This window comes from Nothobranchius furzeri, chromosome 11 (genome assembly GCF_043380555.1).
Source record: "Nothobranchius furzeri strain GRZ-AD chromosome 11, NfurGRZ-RIMD1, whole genome shotgun sequence".
Lineage (NCBI taxonomy): Eukaryota > Metazoa > Chordata > Actinopteri > Cyprinodontiformes > Nothobranchiidae > Nothobranchius > Nothobranchius furzeri.
The window spans coordinates 55632199-55653543 of record NC_091751.1 but is presented as its reverse complement, the minus strand read 5'-3'; the positions used below and the strand labels follow the sequence as shown (position 1 = coordinate 55653543).

Here is a 21345-nt window from a genome sequence, read left to right as displayed (position 1 = left end):
TGTGAATAAAAACAATCTTCAGTTTTTATGTTCAAAGAAGGCAAAAGACCAATAAACTCATAACTTCATTTAACTTTTTGCTTTTTATTCTCTAGGTTGATGTATAACATTTAGAAAAAAAAGTGAAGCAGTATCCTGTGGTTCTCTCACTTCTTCCCACACACACACATGCATGCATGCACGCACACACGCATGCTTGCATGCTCACACACACCTCCCGAACACTAAATCATAAATATATCCTCTTTCATAAACACTCCTTTCGGACAAATTCCTGCTCCCCGGTGGCTCCTTCACACCCCTTAATGACTAAAGCAGAGCTGCTGTAAATTATATCAGCACAGCCACCCTCAGACACACACTGGGACATCAGTCACACACAGCTCAGACGGCTCTGGGCTCTGAGTGTCAAACAGACACCAAAAACACCGTTCACCCACCGAGTCGAGTCCTCAGAAGGTTAAACAAATCACAAGTGCATTTTTATCATTCTCTGCTGTGTTTTTTCACCCTTTCCTTTGGAGTTTGAGGGATCAGGTGTGCAGCTGTTCATGTCGTTCACCGTATAGCTCTAAAGTGTGTGTCTGTGTGTGTTTAACAGCAGTTATTTGAGTTGAAGCTTCTAACAATACCACAGTTGCATTTCATAACTTTCTTCTCCATTAACATTTTAGTCGTTTTACAAGTGCTGACGTTATTAGATACACTGAGCAAAAAGCCAAAGGGGTTGCTTTGAATCAAAGTGTCAGTCAATCTGCAACACACTGGAGACAACTTAACCTCTGACCCCTAGCACTCTTTGAAATGAGTAGACTACTTGACCGGAGCTGACAACAATCCAAGTGTCTCAGCAGCTTTCAACCCGTGAACAACAAGTGAAGAGAAGAGGGTGTATACAATAAAAGTTTCAATGGAGAGAAAATAAAAGTTGTTTGGATGAGGATATTTTGGGAGGATGGCTCATTTGTTTATTTCTGTGATAAAACAGAAATTCTGTTAAATTTGTGATTTTATTTTACAAATGTTGTCTGCAGCAGGATGGGAAAGAGGTGGGCTCTATCTCTGAATACTACCTTATCACGTCTCTTGAAGGGGGGTGACTCACTGCATGCCTTTCCTAAAGCGAACAGCGCCTTCCTCTTAACGGCCTGCTCCTTTTAACGCATTTCTTATTCCTTTTCTCTTTTAATTAAAACAATAATCTACAAAGACGGACGCTGGCTTTAATCCAAAGAACATGAACCGGACCGTCCTTTCGTTTCTCGAACAGTGCCGGCACATTTTTGAGGAAACGGGCGTCGACCGGAACAGGAGTGTCTCCAACACCACAGCGAGTCCTCTCCCCAACACTAATTCCACCTTCTCCACCTCCAGGGAGACCTATGACAACGCCTTCTTCTACATACTTTTTGTAATGCTGTTCTATTCGTTCCTCGCCATGACACTTTTTAAGTGCTTCATGGGCGGCGATGAAGGCAAAAAGGATCCTGAGGAGTTCACAGGCACCGGGAGCTCCACAACAGAGACATTCAACACAGGCCACATGGCAGCAGAGACGTTTTACTTTGAAGAGGAGAGCAGCCTGTGAGTCACAAGCTTTCTGAAGGGAAAATGGAGGAGTGGTATGGATGCAAATGGAGAATGTTTTGACAGTCACCAAGCCAGAAAAACGTCAAGCAAGACCTGCTATTAATTTTGTAAATCATGCAGTAACTTTATTTTTCTACTCCCCCCCTCGGCTGGCAGGAGGAGACGGCTGCCTCTGGTGATCTAAGAGAAAGATGGAAACATGCGGAAAGTGTGGGTCAATGGCAGGCCGGAATCTTCTCCCGTGCGGCCTAATCAGGATCAATAACACTGGAGCCCTCAACATACACACACACCACAGGGAGTGAGGGCTAACCGCAAAAAGCGAGTAAGGAGACATCATGGACACCGTGGGTGTGCGTGCTGGGAAACGTGTGAGTTTGAACCTGTCCGTTTGTTTCCCGGTGCATAAATTTAGTCTCAGTTATGAAACAAGAAATCATAAAAAAATATAGAAATGAGAAAATTATGATAAACAAGCTATTTTCTGTCACTTTTCACCGACACGTTTCTCACTAAAATAAAGTGACATCCCAGCCCAGAATTGGTTCTAATTAGAGCCAAAGCCCAGTCCAGTAGTCAGGGCCGAGCAACATTCCTTTGCCATTACATTGTAACCGATCTGCCGGTGAGTCGATGCACAGCTACAGGCCCGCGTCAACCTCCGGGTGACCCCACATGAGCCAAGTTTACAAAGCTGTGGCGAAACACGAACCCTGGACTCTGCAGATTTGACTTCAATTGGACGATGGGATGCTGTGGAAAGGATTCTGGAGAGAACACACGCTTCTTATTTGTGCCATACATCCCAACGCTAGAACTTTCACAGAGAGGTGGAGAGGGACAGGGGATGCTTCAGATTAGCAGTGTGTTGGCTGCACAGACAGGTAAAGGTTGGGCGGTCACAGATGTAAAACACATCAATAACCGCCTTTTGCACAATTAAATCTTGGGGGTCAAAGGTTGGTCTGGATGGACAATGCAGCTCTAATTTGAACTATCCGCTTCTGCCGGCCCCTGAGGCCATGCAGGCCTGTTTCTGCTTCATCCCTCTTCATTAAATTTTTGCCTTCTCCTCCTTTGAAGTGCACATCCTATCTCACCAATCTAATCTTTATTGTTTTAGGAAATGTGTTATAATAAAATTTCAACACTGCTAAAATGCTTGGATATGTATTATATTTTGTTTGTTGCTTTAATAACTAATATTCACCATATTAGCATTACACACCTGCCCAAAATGCTAAAACAGACAACAGTAGGTTAGTGATCATTTTTGGGCAAGGAAAGTCTTGTACTGAATAAATTGTGAATATTCTGTCATCTGCTGGTGAAATGTGGCATTACAACAACTTGCTTGTGAAAAACCAAAAATAAATACATAAGAAGAATGGCTGCAATAAACGATACAGAGCTCAAAGCAGTACAAAAGCAAAATCGAGCTACCTCTTATTTCTCAGCCACTTATTTCTCAGCTGGTGTCTAACTCCAGCAGTTACTGGGCGAGAGGCGGGGGACTTCATGGACAGGTTGCGAGGGGTCACATAGAGACAAACACCCTTTGACACACATGGAGAGGACAAACTACCAACTGCCGCACCATGTGACTCTGACTTAACTTTTTTAAACAATCTAGCTTAACAGTAAAAATGATTTAGCTAATGTCAGATTAATAGCCTTTTAAAGAGACAGAAGGGGGGGGGGGGGGGGGGGGGTTAAATAGCCTCACAGCAACTTAACCATTGGCAGAGAGATGGATGGAAAACCACCCAGTCTTGGACTCTGACCATTCCGTCTCAGACTGGGCAGATCTGCACAGCCAAAAGCCTCCCAGCAGCAACAGCATTTTTTCAGCTTTTCTGCTGATATAACAGATCTGAGATGAGGCCAATTGTGTGCTGATGCCCAAACTGACTACTGTGTCAGATTGTGTTTTCCAATTTATGCTTTACGAGCCTGATTTGGCCACTGTGCCAACAGAAGAGGATCACTGAGCTTTGAGCATTGTCTTCTTCAGAGCTCATGTTCCTGTCTTCCGGATGAACAATCAATTGGACATAAAGAGCAAATCACAGTCAATCTCTGATGCCAACTACCACAGGCTTTGGCTGCTAAAGCTATGAAGGCATTTGCTGGAATAGATGGAGAGCAACTTCCAGTGTTGTTCTGGGTTAAAAGCAAAATTACTAAATATAATTGTCATATTTGTATTTATTTTTTGTTCAATATGAGCATATACAAAGATAGACTAAAACAACGTACCTCATTTCAAAGTTTTGATTGAGCAGAACCAGATTTGAAGGATTATGTGATACATAAGGAGCCTAGTCACACCCATAGGTGGTGGCCATAAAATTAGAATATCATCACAAATGACAAATCATAAGATTAATTTCCTTAATTTCATTAAATAATTGAAACTTGTATATTAGATTCATTAATTACACACGGATATAATTAAACATTTTATTTTTTTATTTTGATGATTATAAACAGCCAATAAAAAACCCAAATTCTGTCAATCAGAATATTAGAACTTCAAGATAAATGCAAAAAAAGGAATTTTAGAAATGCTGACCAATTGAAAAGTACGAAGATGAAAAGTATACACATGTACAGCACTCATTTAGTTGGGGCTCCTTTAGCCTGGATTACTGTAGCAATGCAAAGTGGCATGGAGTGGATCAGTCTGTGGCACTGCTCAGGTGATATGAAAGCCTATGTTGCTCTGATAGTGGCCTTCACCTCTTCTGAAATGTTGGGTCTAGTGTACTGCATCTTCCACTTCATAATACCCCATAGATATTCTACGAGTCCTTGAACCAGGTACTAGTAGCTTTGGCACTGTGTGCAGGTGCCAATTCCTGTTGGAAAATGAAGCCTGCATCTCAATAAAGTAGGTCAGCAGCAGGAAACATGAAGTGCTCTAAAACTTCCTTGTAGACGGCAGCATTGACCTCGGACCTCAGAAGACAAAATGGACCAACACCAGCAAATGACATGGCACCCCAAACCATCACTGACTGTGGGAACTTTACACTGGACCTCAAGCAATGTGGAACATGTGCCTTTCCTCTAGACCTTGATTTCCAAAGGAAATGCAACATTTACTTTTAGAGAACATAACTTTGGACCACTCAGCAGTCCATTTATGTCTAGCCTAGATGAGAAGCTTCTGATGCTGTCTCTTGTTCAAGAGTGGCTTGATACAGGAAGCTGAAACCCATGTCTCGCATATGTCTGTGTGTTGGTTCTTTAAGCACAGACTCCAGCTGCAGTCCACTTTTAGTGATCTCCCCATTTTTGAATGAGTTTTGTTTCACAATCCTCAACCACATCTCATCACCTCTAAGGATGTGCTTTAACAGAGCTCTGTGAACAGCCAGCCTCTTTTAGCCTGGCAAGCCAGACTAAATAAATGTATTATTTAGTCTGGCCACGCTCCATTGACGGCTCTCGGTTGTGGGACGGGTTCTACTGTTGTCTTTCAAATGATCTCCGCATTCCACTGGACAATGAATGTGACATACTCTTGTTTCACTCTGTTGCATCATCCCACCCACCAGGCATATGGAGTGCCCTGATTGGCCCACAAAGCGGATAAAACTCTGATTTGTTCACTAAGCAGATAGAGCACTATGATTGGCCCACCATTATGGACCAATCACAGCTCTTTGTGTTTGAACTCCCTCTAGAGAGCTGTGATTGGCTAGCCAGAGTCCTGGTAGGAGCTGCTGAGGTTCCAATGGAGCATGCCTAGACCATTCTTTGCAAAGCAAGAATTTGGTCTAGTTCACTAGGCTAAGCCTCTTTAGCAATGGCCTGTGTCTTGCCCTCCTTGTCCAAGGAGTTACTGGTCAACTTTTGGATAACTGACAAGTCAGTGTTCAACCATGATTATGTGGCCTGCAGAATTAGACTAATTTAAAGGCTTTTGCAGGTGTTTTCAGTCAGTAGGCATGTTGCACCAGGAGGTCTTCAATATTGAACCTTTTTACAATATTCTAAATTACTGAATTTGGGATTTTCATTTTTGGTGAATCAAAATTTAGGAAATACAGTTGAAATATATTGGTCTGTGTAACAAATTAATCTAATCTACACGTTTCATCATTTGGTAGTTTATCCCAGTCATTTCAATTTTGACCAGCACATGCCCATGAAATTTAAAAAAACCCAAAAAGTGATTATTTCGACATTTTAGGTTGAGTGGCTTTTTAATTAACTTTAGGGTGCACACTAGGTAGACAAGGCTTTAGAGACTTTAGGGTTTTAGAGTCAGCATATTCAGGTAAAGCTCACAAGACCCTTTTCGGTTGAGGTTGCACAATGACTACCGTATTTTTCGGACTATAAGCCGCTACTTTTCCCCTCACACTTTGAATCATGTGGCTTATGAGGTGCGGCTTTACTGAAGATTTTCCTTCACCTGCCAGGGGGCGCTTTAGCAGAAAGTGAAACAGATTAAAGTCAAAAGTGGAAATCAAAGAAAGTGCTCATTTTAATTTAGCACATTCAAGCAGCCGGCACGAAGAATAATTTCAAATCCATAACCCGTCAACATGGTAACTACAAGTATGAGTTCATATGATGCTGCATTTAAGTTGAAGGCCATTGATCTGGCAGTAAAGGAGGGAAACAGTGCTGCCGCACGTAAGCTTGGCATGAATGAATCCATGGTTCGGTGCTGGAGACGGCAGCGGGCAGAACTCATTCAAGTCAGCTTCACCCGGGGATGATGACAGCAACACGGACAGCGAGAATGACACAGGAAAAGGTATGTGACAGTTCTGAGGCTGTTCAACTCAGACACTGAAGAGGACTTTAATGGCTTTAGTGCGCAAGATGAGAGCGAATGACTTTTTCTGGTAGGCAAGTGTGTTTTATTTAGTAACCAGGCATGTTGTGTGCAGTTTTTATTTTCTAATTATCCAGAGCTTATTAATGCTGTGTCAGCACTGTTTTCTTCTAAACATGCATGCAAATTACTGGTAATAACGTGTCAGTTCCGTTTTTATTTTCCAACTATCCAGAAATATGAATGCTATCAGTGCCGTTTTCTAAACTTGCGGGCACATTCACCCGTGTTTAAAATTACTTTTGTTTAATTAAAAAACCTCCATATAGTGTCTTTCTGTCCAATTATCTTATGTTATAGCCATACATGTGCTGTGCGCCGGAGACGTGCATGTGGGTGCTGCGCCACGGCTTGCATTAGAGTGTGGCGTGTGTAGAAAACTTGCTGGTGCAGCTTATGAGATGCGCTCTATAGTCCGGAAATTACGGTAAGTGGGGCTTTCGTGTAAAACAAGCGAGGCAATAGGATGTATGTTAAAAACATTTATTGACACCATTTCCGATTCAAACTCTCCAGCTTTCTCCAAATTCGTCAATGCTCTTTGCCATAGTTCCATCAGACTTCACTCTGTCATTCCTTTTTCGGCCGTCAAAGTTTCCGCACAAGCCCTCCACCCTGCTCTTGTAGAAATGTGGTAAAATGATTTCTGCAAGGAAACCAAAAAGGTAGTTACTTCAGCAGACTGAGTGTCCTACCGATTAGTTTGATTCAATGATTACCTGCTTTGCAGCGTGAACTTAAGTCCACACCAAAACCAAAGTCAGTTCTCAGGAAAATACGAGAGGATTGCTCATTGATGTTCAGGCCAGGAGCTGGAGAGACTGGAATATTAATTTGTTGTCCATCCACCTGGAGGTAGAGTAATCCAGTGAAGAATACACATTTTGATTAATAAAATTACCTCATGTTGAATTGACTTGCAACAAAAATGTCCCAAAAGTTGATACTTACAAACACCTTGCGTTTGGGCTTGAGTGCCACAGTGTGGTTGTACACTTTAACTTTAAGCTCTTGAAATTGTTCCATTTGATGTTGACTGCTTTCATCATCCTCTTCACCGGACTGGCTGCCTTCACCCTTAATTGTTTCACGGTCATTGTCACCACATGCATTGGTACCCTCTATGTAGATTTCTGGAAGGTTACTTGGCAGGTTTTTGGTCCTGACCAGCACATACAAGTGCTTCCCTTTAAAGTCATGCTTCATTTTATCAAACGTTTTGTACTCTGGGTCCCCCTCGATTGTGCACTCACTGAAGTCTGTGGGAGGAAGTTTTAATTAAGACATAACATTCAGATCTTGATCATGTACTTGGGTTGTTACAGTACCTGTAGATGTGCAGTAATACTGGCCCATTTCACTTTGCAGACAAACTTCGTCGTCATCACATCCCTCATCATGACAGTTAACAGCCCCACTGCCACGATCACCATTACACTCACATTTCTGACTGCAGTGATTGGTGTACCACACTTCATTGAACTGGAAGAGAAAACATTCTTACCAAAGAAAAAGCTACATTTAAACACAGTTGTACAGAATGCTCCCTTCACTCACATTATGTTTGAAGCCATCACTGTCCACACAGCCACACTCTTGTATAGGCACACAATACTTCCCTTTTTGTACAAAGCCATCATTACATACACATCCTGCAGTGCAGATGTTGCCACTGCAGTGTGGTGAGCCATGAAGGTAGGCACAAGTTGGACTGCATTCAGGAATGCAAGTAGTGAAATGGCTGTTCTCTGCACAAGATGGTGCTGAAAGGAAAATGTATTCATCTCAGGAACTCTAAAGGAGTCAATGATAGTTCAGTCTACATCACATTTTACCAAGTATCAGAATCAACTTACTTTTAAGTGTTGCTGGTTGCAAAGTTGAGAAACGTGGTCTGGATGTCAAAAAGGCTGAGGCTTGATTTTGAGATTGTGCTTTAACCTTTGGTTTAGCACTGGTTTGAGATGGATTTGTCATTTGTGGCCAGATGTCCTCTGGAGATAATTTAGTTGCAGTCAAAACCCACTGACCCCTAGTCACTTTACTTTGAGGGGTTGGAGGTAGAGAGCCACTTATTTGTGGCCATATAGAGTGTTGTTGATAGTTCAAGGTAACTGGAGCATTAGTTGTCATTTCAAGCAGGTCTGTAAAATCAGTGTTAACACTGAGCATTTGAAAATTAAACCATTTCAAATTTTGAAAAAAGACCTACCTTCACAGAACCCATAACGAAGGAAAATGTCATCGACGGCAATTTCAGTCTGTTCATGCGAACCTCTTTGTCCCTCAATAATGATCTGTAAAACATTTCTACAAGTTATTAGAAAAACTGTACATGTAAAAAAAAAAAGTTGCCCTGCAAGGGCAAGTTGAGAACACACTACCTGGAATGTCTTAGTTGTTACTAGGTTTACTTGAGCTTGGTGCCACATGTTGCCTTGATCATTTGTTTTCCCCCACACAGTGATTGCTTTGCTGTCCTGAAGAAGATATACTTGGAGACCCATTGTGTCAGAAGAGCCATGCATATGGTACAAAAATTGAAGACACTGAGGGCCAGTATTTGAACACTTTGTGCTGATGAGACGAGAAGTTTCACCCACTGTCGTTTTGTTTGTTTTAATGTAGATATGACCTGGGGGAGAGGGGGCAACACCACACCAGTTTATCGTAACAGAATAAAATTGGAACATTTGGTAAATTTGTTTAACAGAATTACCTTCTGTTCTGTGATCTGAAAGGGGACTAAAGTTTTTAGTAGGAGATCCAGTATACCTTTCCCAGTCAAATACATTCAGCAGCTGACTCCATTGACAAAAGTTTATGTCAAAATTGCAGTCAAGTAGGCATCCTAAAGAAAAAAAAAATAAACCAGAGAACATTGCAACTACAAACATATCAAGCTTTTCATACCTGGAAGCTCTGATGGAGTCGCCGTGGAGGCATTGAGCCCCGGGTGGCCCGCTGGAGTCGCCGTGGAGGCATTGAGCCCCGGGTGGCCCGCTGGAGTCGCCGTGGAGGCATTGAGCCCCGGGTGGCCCGCTGGAGTCGCCGTGGAGGCATTGAGCCCCGGGTGGCCCGCTGGAGTCGCCGTGGAGGCATTGAGCCCCGGGTGGCCCGCTGGAGTCGCCGTGGAGGCATTGAGCCCCGGGTGGCCCGCTGGAGTCGCCGTGGAGGCATTGAGCCCCGGGTGGCCCGCTGGAGTCGCCGTGGAGGCATTGAGCCCCGGGTGGCCCGCTGGAGTCGCCGTGGAGGCATTGAGCCCCGGGTGGCCCGCTGGAGTCGCCGTGGAGGCATTGAGCCCCGGGTGGCCCGCTGGAGTCGCCGTGGAGGCATTGAGCCCCGGGTGGCCCGCTGGAGTCGCCGTGGAGGCATTGAGCCCCGGGTGGCCCGCTGGAGTCGCCGTGGAGGCATTGAGCCCCGGGTGGCCCGCTGGAGTCGCCGTGGAGGCATTGAGCCCCGGGTGGCCCGCTGGAGTCGCCGTGGAGGCATTGAGCCCCGGGTGGCCCGCTGGAGTCGCCGTGGAGGCATTGAGCCCCGGGTGGCCCGCTGGAGTCGCCGTGGAGGCATTGAGCCCCGGGTGGCCCGCTGGAGTCGCCGTGGAGGCATTGAGCCCCGGGTGGCCCACCGGCACCTGAGTGGTGGTGGTGCCCACAGTTATCCATGGAGTTTCTGTTACAACTTGGAGTGCAGTGGGCTTTGGTGCCTCATTTGCCTCAGTGAGCATAGGGGGTTTAGCGTCCACTGTTGTAGGTACTAGCACAGTCAGGGAAGCGGAGGTTGGTAGCTCAGGTTGAGTTGGACTTGGTGCAAAATTTTGACCTAAAAAAAATATAAAATAAAGTGTACTTGATATTCAAACAAACTTCCTATTTGATAAAATTTTGATGACTTCTTACCTGAGCAACTTCCAATAGAAAGCTTCAAGTCATCAATGGCCACATCCGACTGCTCACTGGAACCTCTTCGTCCTTCAATGATTAACTTAAGAGAAGGTTGCTACAAGTTAGTGGCTAGCCAAAATTTAGAAATTCCACATTTTGCATTAAGGATCACTCACTTGAAATTGCCCTCTCATGTTTAAGTCTACATGAGCCAAACGCCAAAGATCACCTTGGTTGTTCCTTTTCCGCCAAATGGTATTGGCAACACTGTTCTGGAGCAGGTAAACTTGTAGGCCCATAGTATTTGCTGAACCATACATATGGTACCAGAACTGCAGACAATGAGGGCCAGTAATTGAACATTCTGAGCTGATGAGACGAGCAGTGTTACCCAGTGTGGTATTCTGTGATTCAATGTAAAGGTAATGGCCTCCTTGGAAAAAAAAAAAAGGTGTGGAACAAAAGTTTTGATTAAGACAGATGAGGCAATACATCAAGGAGCATTAAAGACCAAGTCCTAACTACCTCCTGTTGCGTGATCTGAAGTTGGACCAGTTTTAGAAGTAGTGGGTCCACTACGCCTCTTCCAATCAAACACATCAGTGAGCAGCTGACTCCACTGACACAAGTTTGTGTCAAAATCACAGTCCAGATTGCATCCTAGAAAGAGTTACAGGAAAAAACATTAACAGTTCAAGAAAAAAAAAAGGCCATTTTTTTTTTTAAATCTACTGCACCATAGCTTTCCGGCGCCTGCGTGGTGGCGTTGAGCACAGGCTGGACCGCCGGAGGCGCCTGCGTGGTGGCGTTGAGCACAGGCTGGACCGCCGGAGGCGCCTGCGTTGTGGCGTTGAGCACAGGCTGGACCGCCGGAGGCGCCTGCGTGGTGGCGTTGAGCACAGGCTGGACCGCCGGAGGCGCCTGCGTGGTGGCGTTGAGCACAGGCATCAGTGTTTCAGTTACAACTTTGAGCACAGTGGGCTCTGGTGCTTTATTTGTTACAGGGAGCAAAGGGGTTTTGGGGACCACTGTGGTTGATACAGTCAGGGGAGCTGATGTCATTAAATCAGGTCGCGTTGGATGTGATGACAAATTTCCATTTGGACCTAAAACAATATCAAAGTGTTTTATAGATTGACACAAGATTTATATTTTGGTCAAACTTGCACCTTTCTCACCTGAGCAACTTCTAGAATAAAGCTTCACATCATCAATGGCCACATCCGACTGCTCATTAGAACCTCTTCGTCCTTCGATGATCAACTAAATAGAAGTTTTCTAAGAGTTAGCAAGCCATTTGTTTTTAGACATTCCACAATTTACACCAAACATTACTCACCTGAAATTGTTGTGGTGTGTTTAAGTCTACTTGAGCCAAAAGCCAAAGATTGCCTTGGTTGCTCCCTTTTTCCCAAATGGCATTTGCAACACCGTTGTGGAGCAGGTAAACATGTAGGCCCATAGTATTTGCTGAACCATACATATAGTACCAGAACTGCAGACAATGAGGGCCAGTAATTGAACATTCTGAGCTGATGAGACGAGCAGTGTCACCCAGTGTGGTATTCTGGGATTCAATGTAAAGGTAATGGCCTCCTTGAAAAAAAGGCGTGTGGAACAAAAGTGTTAAGACAGATGAGTGCTACAATACATCAAGGAGCATTAAATAGTCATAAATACCTCCTGTTGTGTGATCTGAAGTTGGACCAGTTGTAGAAATGGGCCCACTATGCCTCTTCCAATCAAACACAGTGAGCAGCTGACTCCACTGACAGAAGTTGGTGTCAAAATCACAGTCCAGATTGCATCCTAGCAAGTGTTGGGTAGGAAAAAAAAATGTTAAATTGCCAAAATACTGCTTTTTAAATTCTTTTTTACCATAGTTTTGAACTGGCAACATTGTGGTGGCGTTGAGCACAGGCTGGACCGCCGGAGGCGCCTGCGTGGTGGCGTTGAGCACAGGCTGGACCGCCGGAGGCGCCTGCGTGGTGGCGTTGAGCACAGGCTGGACCGCCGGAGGCGCCTGCGTGGTGGCGTTGAGCACAGGCTGGACCGCCGGAGGCGCCTGCGTGGTGGCGTTGAGCACAGGCTGGACCGCCGGAGGCGCCTGCGTGGTGGCGTTGAGCACAGGCTGGACCGCCGGAGGCGCCTGCGTGGTGGCGTTGAGCACAGGCTGGACCGCCGGAGGCGCCTGCGTGGTGGCGTTGAGCACAGGCTGGACCGCCGGAGGCGCCTGCGTGGTGGCGTTGAGCACAGGCTGGACCGCCGGAGGCGCCTGCGTGGTGGCGTTGAGCACAGGCTGGACCGCCGGAGGCGCCTGCGTGGTGGCGTTGAGCACAGGCTGGACCGCCGGAGGCGCCTGCGTGGTGGCGTTGAGCACAGGCTGGACCGCCGGAGGCGCCTGCGTGGTGGCGTTGAGCACAGGCTGGACCGCCGGAGGCGCCTGCGTGGTGGCGTTGAGCACAGGCTGGACCGCCGGAGGCGCCTGCGTGGTGGCGTTGAGCACAGGCTGGACCGCCGGAGGCGCCTGCGTGGTGGCGTTGAGCACAGGCTGGACCGCCGGAGGCGCCTGCGTGGTGGCGTTGAGCACAGGCTGGACCGCCGGAGGCGCCTGCGTGGTGGCGTTGAGCACAGGCTGGACCGCCGGAGGCGCCTGCGTGGTGGCGTTGAGCACAGGCATCATTGTTTCAGTTACAACTTTGAGCACAGTGGGCTCTGGTGCTTTATTTGTTACAGGGATCAAAGGGGTTTTGGGGACCATTGTGGTAGATACAGTCAGGGGAGCTGATGTCATTAAATCAGGTCGAGTTGGATGTGGTGACAAATGTCCACCTGGACCTAAAACAATATCAAATTGTTTTATAGATTGACACAAGATTTATATTTGTCAAATTTACACCTTTCTCACCTGAGCAACTTCTAGAATAAAGCTTCACATCATCAATGGCCACATCCGACTGCTCATTAGAACCTCTTCGTCCTTCAATGATCAACTTAATAGAAGTTTGCTCAGAGTTAGCAAGCCATTTTTTTTTAGACATTCCACAATTTACACCAAACATTACTCACCTGAAATTGTTGTGGTGTGTTTAAGTCTACTTGAGCCAAACGCCAAAGATCACCTTGGTTGTTCCTTTTCCGCCAAATGGTATTGGCAACACTGTTCTGGAGCAGGTAAACATGTAGGCCCATAGTATTTGCTGAACCATACATATGGTACCAGAACTGCAGACAATGAGGGCCAGCAATTGAACATTCTGAGCTGATGAGACGAGCAGTGTCACCCAGTGTGGTATTCTGGGATTCAATGTAAAGGTAATGGCCTCCTTGGAAAAAAAAAAAAAAGGTGTGGAACAAAAGTTTTGATTAAGACAGATGAGGCTACAATACATCAAAGAGCATTAAAGACCAAGTCATAACTACCTCCTGTTGTGTGATCTGAAGTTGGACCAGTTTTAGAAGTAGAAGTGGGTCCACTATGCCTCTTCCAATCAAACACATCAGTGAGCAGCTGACTCCACTGACACAAGTTGGTGTCAAAATCACAGTCCAGATTGCATCCTAGAAAGAGTTAAAGGGGGGAAATTAAAAAAAATTTTTTTAACAGTTACTAAGCTTCTTTTTAATTTCTATTGCACCGTCAGTTTTGTTCAGAGATTCCACAGTTGTGTTGAAAATGGGATGGACCACTGGGACTGTTGTGGTGCTGTTTGGCACAGTTATTAACGGTTTCTCAGTAACAGCTTGGAGCACAGGGGGCTCTGGAATTTTATTTGTTACGTGGGCAATGGGGGAGACCATGGAGGTGGTAGACACTGGGGTTACTTCTGGAGCTGTTGGTCGTTCCACTGTTGGGAGAATTGTTGTCGCCGTGTTTTCAGTATGTTCACTTAAACCTATAATAGAAAAAGTTTTAAATGTTTATAGTAAATGACAGTTTTCCCACAAGGTTCTTATTCTCACCCGAGCATGGTCCAGACTTGAGCTTTACTTCATCAATTGCAACATCAGACTGCTCATCAGAACCTTTGAGTCCCTCGATCATTACCTTTATGGAGACACTTGGTAAGTTGGTGTTCTTTTTAAATAGTCACTTTATTCACATCGTTGCCTTTCAGTTGGTCATGTACTTTTGGGGGATAAAATAAACCGAACATTTCAACATGACAAGAAACGGCAGAGGCAAGGTTTCTAGAATAAGTTACAAGACAGCAGATACACCTTCATAGCCTTTTGATTTTATGTGAATACAGTTGGAATTTAATCTTTGTCGTGGCTTACGCAGGAAATGCTTTGAGCTAATGCCAGTCTTATAGGTATTCTAACATCTTTTGGCAAGGGACAACAATTCCTCAGTTTGGACAGATTTGTTACATTGTTGGGAGAGAAACTAAATCTAGTAATACAAGTAAGGCAGTTAGTGAGGGTGTGGGTAAAGGTTTGGTAGTAGGGGTGTCAGACATGTTCTGATTTTAGTAGATGGTGTAAATCAAGGATTTACCTTAAACACTTGTGTGGTGTCCAAGTCCACTTGAGTCAAGTGCCACATATTGTCTTGGATGTTGCTTTTCCAAACAAGATCAGCGGCACCATTCTGAAGTAGGTAAATGTATAGGCCCACAGTGCTTGCTGAACCATGCATGTTGTACCAAAACTGAAGACAGTGAGTGCCAGTATCTGAACACTCCGAGCTTATTAGACGAGCCGCATCACCCCATGTTGCACTAATGGACTCAATATGGAGAAAATGATCATCTCCTTTAAAGAAAGTTACAGTTAATTTAACTTACTGTAAATGTAGTTAAATTATTTTAGTATTCCTACCAGTGTCAGCAGGAAAAGCCAGTGCTGTTGATGAACCATTGCTTCTTGTCCATTCAAAAGCATCTGTGGTCATTTGACTCCAGGTACATAGATCGTTGGTAAAGCTACAGTCAAGACTGCAAACTAAAGAATGCATAGTGTTAAAATACAGTTTTCATTATTTGAAATTTCTAGCTCTCATAGAAAGATGAGTTTGTACTTCTAACATTCAAACTTACTTGAGTGTGAATAGTGCACTTCTGCAGTAGTTAATGGATAACTATTTGCAGCTTGGTTGGCATCTTCTTTAATAGAAAAATTGTAATTGGCACTTGTTCACTCATTTTAGTTAACTGATATATTTTTTATTATACAGGACTCACCTGAACATGAGCCTAAAGTGATTGATATGTCATCTACAGCAATGTCAGAGAGGGCATCAGAGCCTTTTATTCCCTCAATGATTATCTGGGAAACAAAGATAAAACATTTCACTTTGTCCAACATGGAACACTTCTGGTAGTTCATATTTTTCCTCTTACTTGAAATGGACTTGAGACTTTGACATCAACATTAGCCAAATGCCATTCGGATCCCTGGTTGTTTGTCACAGACCAAAGCTTCATTGCTCTATCATTCTGAAGCAGGTAGCTACTTAGAGCTACACTTGAAGTTGAACTGTACACGTAGTACCAGAAATGCAAGCAGAGGGGACCATTATAATGGCACACTGAACTCCTCAATCGAGCAGAGTCTCCATGGGTAATGCCATCACCCTCAATATGCATGTAAAAACCAGCTAGAGAAGAACGTCAAATTAGAATGGAAATGAAACAACAAGACTAGAATACTACAAACACTACCTCCAGTGGTGTGGTCATTATTTAGTCCCGCTAGATTTGGATTAGTGGGTCCAGAATGTCTTGTCCAATCAAAATTGTTCTCAATTAGCTGCTCCCATCCACAAATGTTAACATCAAAATCACAGTTAAGTGGACACACTAAAGGGCACAAAGACACAAGGGATTAACTTATAATACATTCATGGAATTGGCATCAAATATGTACTTGCATGTCTGATCTGGTTGTTGAATTTTTGGAGTTGGTGTTGTTAAGACCTCAACTGCATTTACTGGGGGGAGAATAAAGTTCATAACTTTAGAAGCTGCCAACAAATAAATCATGTGCACAATGTGTTTTAACTTGCAACCCAGACTCACCACATAAACCGCTTCTGACAGTCATCTGTCTCATTGTAGTCCAGTCTAGAAACATTGGTGGAACAGCTTCAAACACAATCTGATAAGACAAGTATAGTTATTAATCCACATGAGTCCGGAGTATTCAGTATCTGAATGGATGCACGTTTACCTGAATGCCTGGTTCAGAGGCAGTCAGGGATACTGACACTTGTTTCCATGCATCTCTTGGAAGGGCAGGGGATGTCCAGATTTCTACAAAACCAGTGCTGCTTTTGATTAGAGCACGGAGCTCAGAACCCTGAGATGCAACTGGTATCAGATACCAGAATTCCAGACAGTACTCGCCCTTTAAGTCCAATGGATGACTCTCCAAAGTGTTAATTACACCCCCCAGAACTGGAAGATATGAAGTCAACACAATCGGTACTAACAAGCGCAAATCTATAGTTGCATACTACCAAGTCAGGTTGTCCTTAATGTACATTTAAGTTCAGTAAATGACAGTTACAGCCAAGGTGTGGACTAAAGGTCACATCATTGATCCAAGGCTTTGAATAAATGGCAATGCATCTTTACTGTAAATTTTTTTTACCCGTTCTTTGGCTGCTTGTCCAATCACAAGTCATTTGTTGGTTTGAGAAACACTGCACAACATAGGCTAGAAGGGGGTGAGGGGGAGATGAGAAATAAAGATCAAATTCGTATTTTAATTTACACCCAGTTCTTGTAGTAACTGAATACTGTACACCATGCCCAGTTGTACCTGACTTTCCACTCCATTCATGTAGAGTACTTGATATGTCACCTGCAGCTCTGGGGAAAAATACAATATAAAGTCAATATTCCAAAAACATAACATTACCAAAATATATGAAAAATACAAAAACATGACCATACTTGAAAAACAGCTAATTTAAACTTGCCTGCATTTAGTCCCCAAGTGAGCCAGGAAAACCAGAGCCACTGTGATCAACAGCTCTGCATGGATGGATCCAAGCATGGCTGATCCTTCAAGATGGCTGATCGCTCAAAAAGTTGTGCAATGATGAGAAGTACCAGCCACAAAACAGAACTATAAAAGACAAATATTACAACTTAACATTTTCTATGAATGTAAGCTTTTAGGCATTCATTTCCACACATTTCCACACTGACTAGCAACTTCAAAGGGCTAAACTTAGCATGAGAATGCTCTTAAGGCCCAAACACACAGCTGACAGTTTCAGTAAATGGGGAAAGATGAGTAAAGTAAATAAATGAACTGCCATGCAAAAGAAAGCCATCAGAGAAAGATAGGGCCTAAACTAAGGAAGCTGTAAACATACCAATAGCTTTATTCTCATCAACAACCCAAATCAAAATGTTTTACCAATATAGCCAACCAAAAACGTATCCAAGCCTCTAATGTTGCTTATTATTTAAAGAGGGCACAAACTACTTCTTACCCCTACAAAAACAGATGACCACTCTGTAGGATATGGTTTTCCAACAATGGTGCCTGGTATAAATAAGCTTGTCGTCAGGCTTCTGTTGAGCATTCATTTGAATCAGGTGTTTCAAATCAGGGAAATAATTCAAACACGCGGGGTACAAAGTCCCCATGACTAAGGTTAAAAGTAAAAAATAAAAATAAATAAAAAGACTAAAGTACAACAGGCTTTGTTTCTCTAAGCTGACACAAGTAGTTTACATAATAAAAAGAAACATAAACTGTGGCACGCTATAAAGCATCTTTCTTGAAATAAAATCTTTTAAAAAACATCATACTATATGCCTTGTCAAAGCTGAAACTACAACTTCATAAAACCGATGGCATTTCTTTATGAGCCTGAGTGACACCCCTCTGCAGTATTCAGCTAACTTGGGATGCATGTTAGTCGACTCCAAAGCACTTTCCACTGCAGGCAGACACTGATTTTGTGGGATGTATAAATTAAAAATTTGTGCTTACATCAATGACAAAAAAATGTCATTGTTGGTTTTATAACTAAGTCAAATGTGGGTATTTGGGAAAACCTTTACATATTGGGTATCTGAAAAAATAAGTTGGGTGTAGTTTCTGAGTTTTTATTAGTTTGATTGTCAAAACACAAATGAATCTAAAATCTGATTATGAGTAGATGATTGAAAGCCTGAGTTTAAACAGAGCATGTCTGTGAGTCCATCACGGGGTTACACAGGGACACACAAACACAATTGAGGTTCTCTAACATGCTAAGTAGTAGCTTTTCTTTCTATTGTGCGCCAACAAACCTGATCTGAGAAGAGCCTGATCATGTGCTGATGTCCAAACTGATCACTGTGTCAGATAGTCTTGCACGCCAATCCTAACATGGCCGCTGGGCCAGTAGCAGATGATCATGTTCATGACTGGTGGATGAACAATCATTTGGACATTGAGAGCAAATCTAAAACAATCTCAGTTACTAACCTCCATAGGCTGCTGAAGCTGTGCTGGTTTTCAGTGGAGCAGATAGAAGAACGGTAGCTTCCAGTGCTGGCCTGGGTTAAAGTAAAACTGTAATTGCTGGTGTGTTGTGTTTTGCTGTGGGCGATTTTCACGTTTTATTTAATATAATCATCAAATGATTTTATTGCTTACTGTGTTATTTGCTTTACAGGAAATGCGACTTGTGATACTTTATACAAATGTTGTAGTACAGCCGGAATAGCTCTCCAGACAGCAAGGGTGCCGGACGCTGGTTGCCACAGTTCCAGCCTGACTTGAGCAGCACTTGTGATAAAGTTAAAGTTCATAATAAATAACAGGAAAGTGAAGTACATGTAAATGACAAGCAGAAGATAGATATAACGCAACTAAAATGTCCCAATGCAGATTAGAGGACGTGTCTTTATTTGGTGAAAACTGACCTGTTGCTGGGTAAAAGAGAAGTTCTGTTATTAGAAATGTATTGGCTGTCGTTGGGCAGATGAAGCTGAAATGGGCTTTAGACTGTGAACTCACAGCAGGAACACCCATCTTTGTGTAAAGAACGACATTTGATGTTTGAATTCACCGACAGGACCACTCTTTCTGATGTGTGTGCGCTTGTGTAACTTTGAAAATAAAAAGCTGAGGAGCAGACTCAGGGGTCAGAACACATTAGCAGATAACTGCTCGTATATGACTCATCTCAGGCCAACGCAGATATTGCGTGTGCACGTATTATTTGGGGCTTAAGGTGTAGACCTCAAAAGAACCGGGAGTGGAGCGAGAGAGGAATTTACCGGAGGGTAAAGAGGAATCTCACCCCAACAGATTCTTAAAATGCTAACTCTCCAGCTTTTTACAATACACTTCCATTAGTCATTCTGGTTATCTCATCTATTTAATTTTGGGACATAATTGTAGTGAAGTGGTACTCCTTATCTTTTTTAAATAAGCTAAGAGAAAATAAGCTAAAATGCTTATGTAGAGAAGATTATGTAGACAAATAACTATATGTATGTTACCTCAAATGTGTTTGTGCAGCTCTGACAGTGAGTGATTTTTACATTTTCATGGCCAACCTGATTTTTTACGTATGATAATTGTTCAGTTTTCTTGGTTTCCTTGTTGTGAAATTCTATTTTCCATTTTGTTGTTAATAAATTTGCTCCATTAGGAGTCAAATTAATTCATCTGTAGGATTTTCCCTTATTTTGAATGGATAAATAAATGTTGGGTGGATTTTTCCCAAAAACCCTCAAAAACATATTTTTTTTAGATGGAAAGACATTCTAAGATAAGATAAAAATGAGGGAAAAAAGAATCTAAGAAAAAAAAAACTGATAATTTCCCAGTGGCACAAACTGTGCCAAAAGGTGCCCAAATTGGTCCAATATTGGGCCATTCCCATCTGTACCGGGTCGGCCCGGGCCGGGTAGCTCCAGTCGGCCCCAGCCTGGCCCGGTTGATTCCACACATCCTTGTCTTAAGCCCATGTGGGCTGATTCTACCCACCAATCAGAGGCTTGCTCTAATGGAAGGTGTGAATTTGCTGTCAGCAGTGGGTGTGTTGGCCCTGGTCGGCCTGAAGCAGACCCCCTCGAGAAGAGGGCTGAGAATGAGCCTTGGTTGGCCCGGAAAAATACCAGGCCACCCAGATATGTAAACAACCTACGCTACCCGGCCCGGGCCGACCCGGTACAGATGGGAATGGCCCATATGAGGTCCGCCTGTATTTCTATCAACTAAACCTCTCTAACTTTTCTATACTTCCTTTATTTTTTATTAGTTTTGGGTAAGAAAATGTTCACACTCTATTCTGTGGATTTCTAGATGTTTTAGGCTAGGTATTTTAGAAGGACTGTTAACATCATAAATACGAATTTTATTTTAGGTGGAACAGCTTTTTTTCTCATTTATGCTGTGTTCCAGATCCTGTTACTCTCAATCAGTGACATAAGTATTGCTTTTTAGAATTTTAGAGTAAACTTTAGAGTCTTACCTTTATTTTGACACCAAAGCAGCTCAAATAAACTTTGTAGTTTATGAGATATACTCAATTCACTTTGGGCACGTCTTTTTCAAGAAAATCTCAGAAAAATGGCCTAGGGTTCAAGAGGTTAAGGACATATCGCTTTTGATGAAGAGTTGGCAACATTCCTCATGGATAATGAAGCTTTTAAAATACGAATTTATGAATAAATTCAAATTCGAATGAAGCTTTTAAAATATAAATATATGAATAAACAACATAGCATGAGCACAATAACTAATGTGTTTTAGCTCTGTTTTGTCAGTTAGAGGAGTGCACTTATATGAGAGGCATTGCTTAGGCCATGAACACGGAAGTGAAAACGTCTTAATGTTACACACTTGCCAGCCACTAGATGGTGCCATCAGATAAAATACACAATCCAGATAGCTTCTTTGATGGGAGACTGGGCAGTTTTGACTTGCTTATAGCACCCCCCTGGTGTCAGTTTAGTAGAAATCAAACGCAAAAATGCCGTGAATTATTTTCTTGCACCTTAATCTAAAAGCTGAAATATCTCCCCAGCCTTCCTTAGTGTCCACAGAGGTGAT

At 43.3% G+C, this 21345-nt stretch overlaps 1 protein-coding gene across 2 annotated transcripts; it reads right to left on the bottom strand.

Moving 5' to 3' along the window:
- Positions 1-6912: 6912 nt before the first annotated feature.
- On the bottom strand, positions 6913-17870 carry LOC139073140 (MAM and LDL-receptor class A domain-containing protein 1-like). Of its 2 annotated transcripts, none has more exons than XM_070556109.1 (36): positions 17780-17870; positions 17258-17406; positions 17098-17147; positions 16927-16992; positions 16504-16730; positions 16353-16431; positions 16205-16264; positions 15996-16133; positions 15675-15931; positions 15516-15600; positions 15372-15437; positions 15154-15276; positions 14831-15087; positions 14293-14377; positions 13968-14225; positions 13753-13890; positions 13399-13655; positions 13238-13322; positions 12208-13167; positions 12010-12138; positions 11669-11925; positions 11508-11592; positions 11067-11435; positions 10855-10989; positions 10506-10762; positions 10345-10429; positions 9359-10267; positions 9165-9296; positions 8830-9080; positions 8658-8742; positions 8302-8589; positions 8003-8208; positions 7774-7927; positions 7397-7704; positions 7165-7294; positions 6913-7091 (listed from the first exon to the last, which is right to left on the bottom strand). In XM_070556109.1, exons 2-36 carry the CDS (start codon positions 17332-17334, stop codon positions 6949-6951), a joined length of 7191 nt encoding a protein of 2396 aa, XP_070412210.1. In that variant the 5' UTR covers positions 17335-17406; positions 17780-17870; the 3' UTR covers positions 6913-6948. The 2 variants fall into 2 exon arrangements, with proteins under 2 accessions (XP_070412210.1, XP_070412211.1); XM_070556110.1 differs by having other exon boundaries at positions 15372-15434.
- Between the last annotated feature and the right edge of the window lie 3475 nt (positions 17871-21345).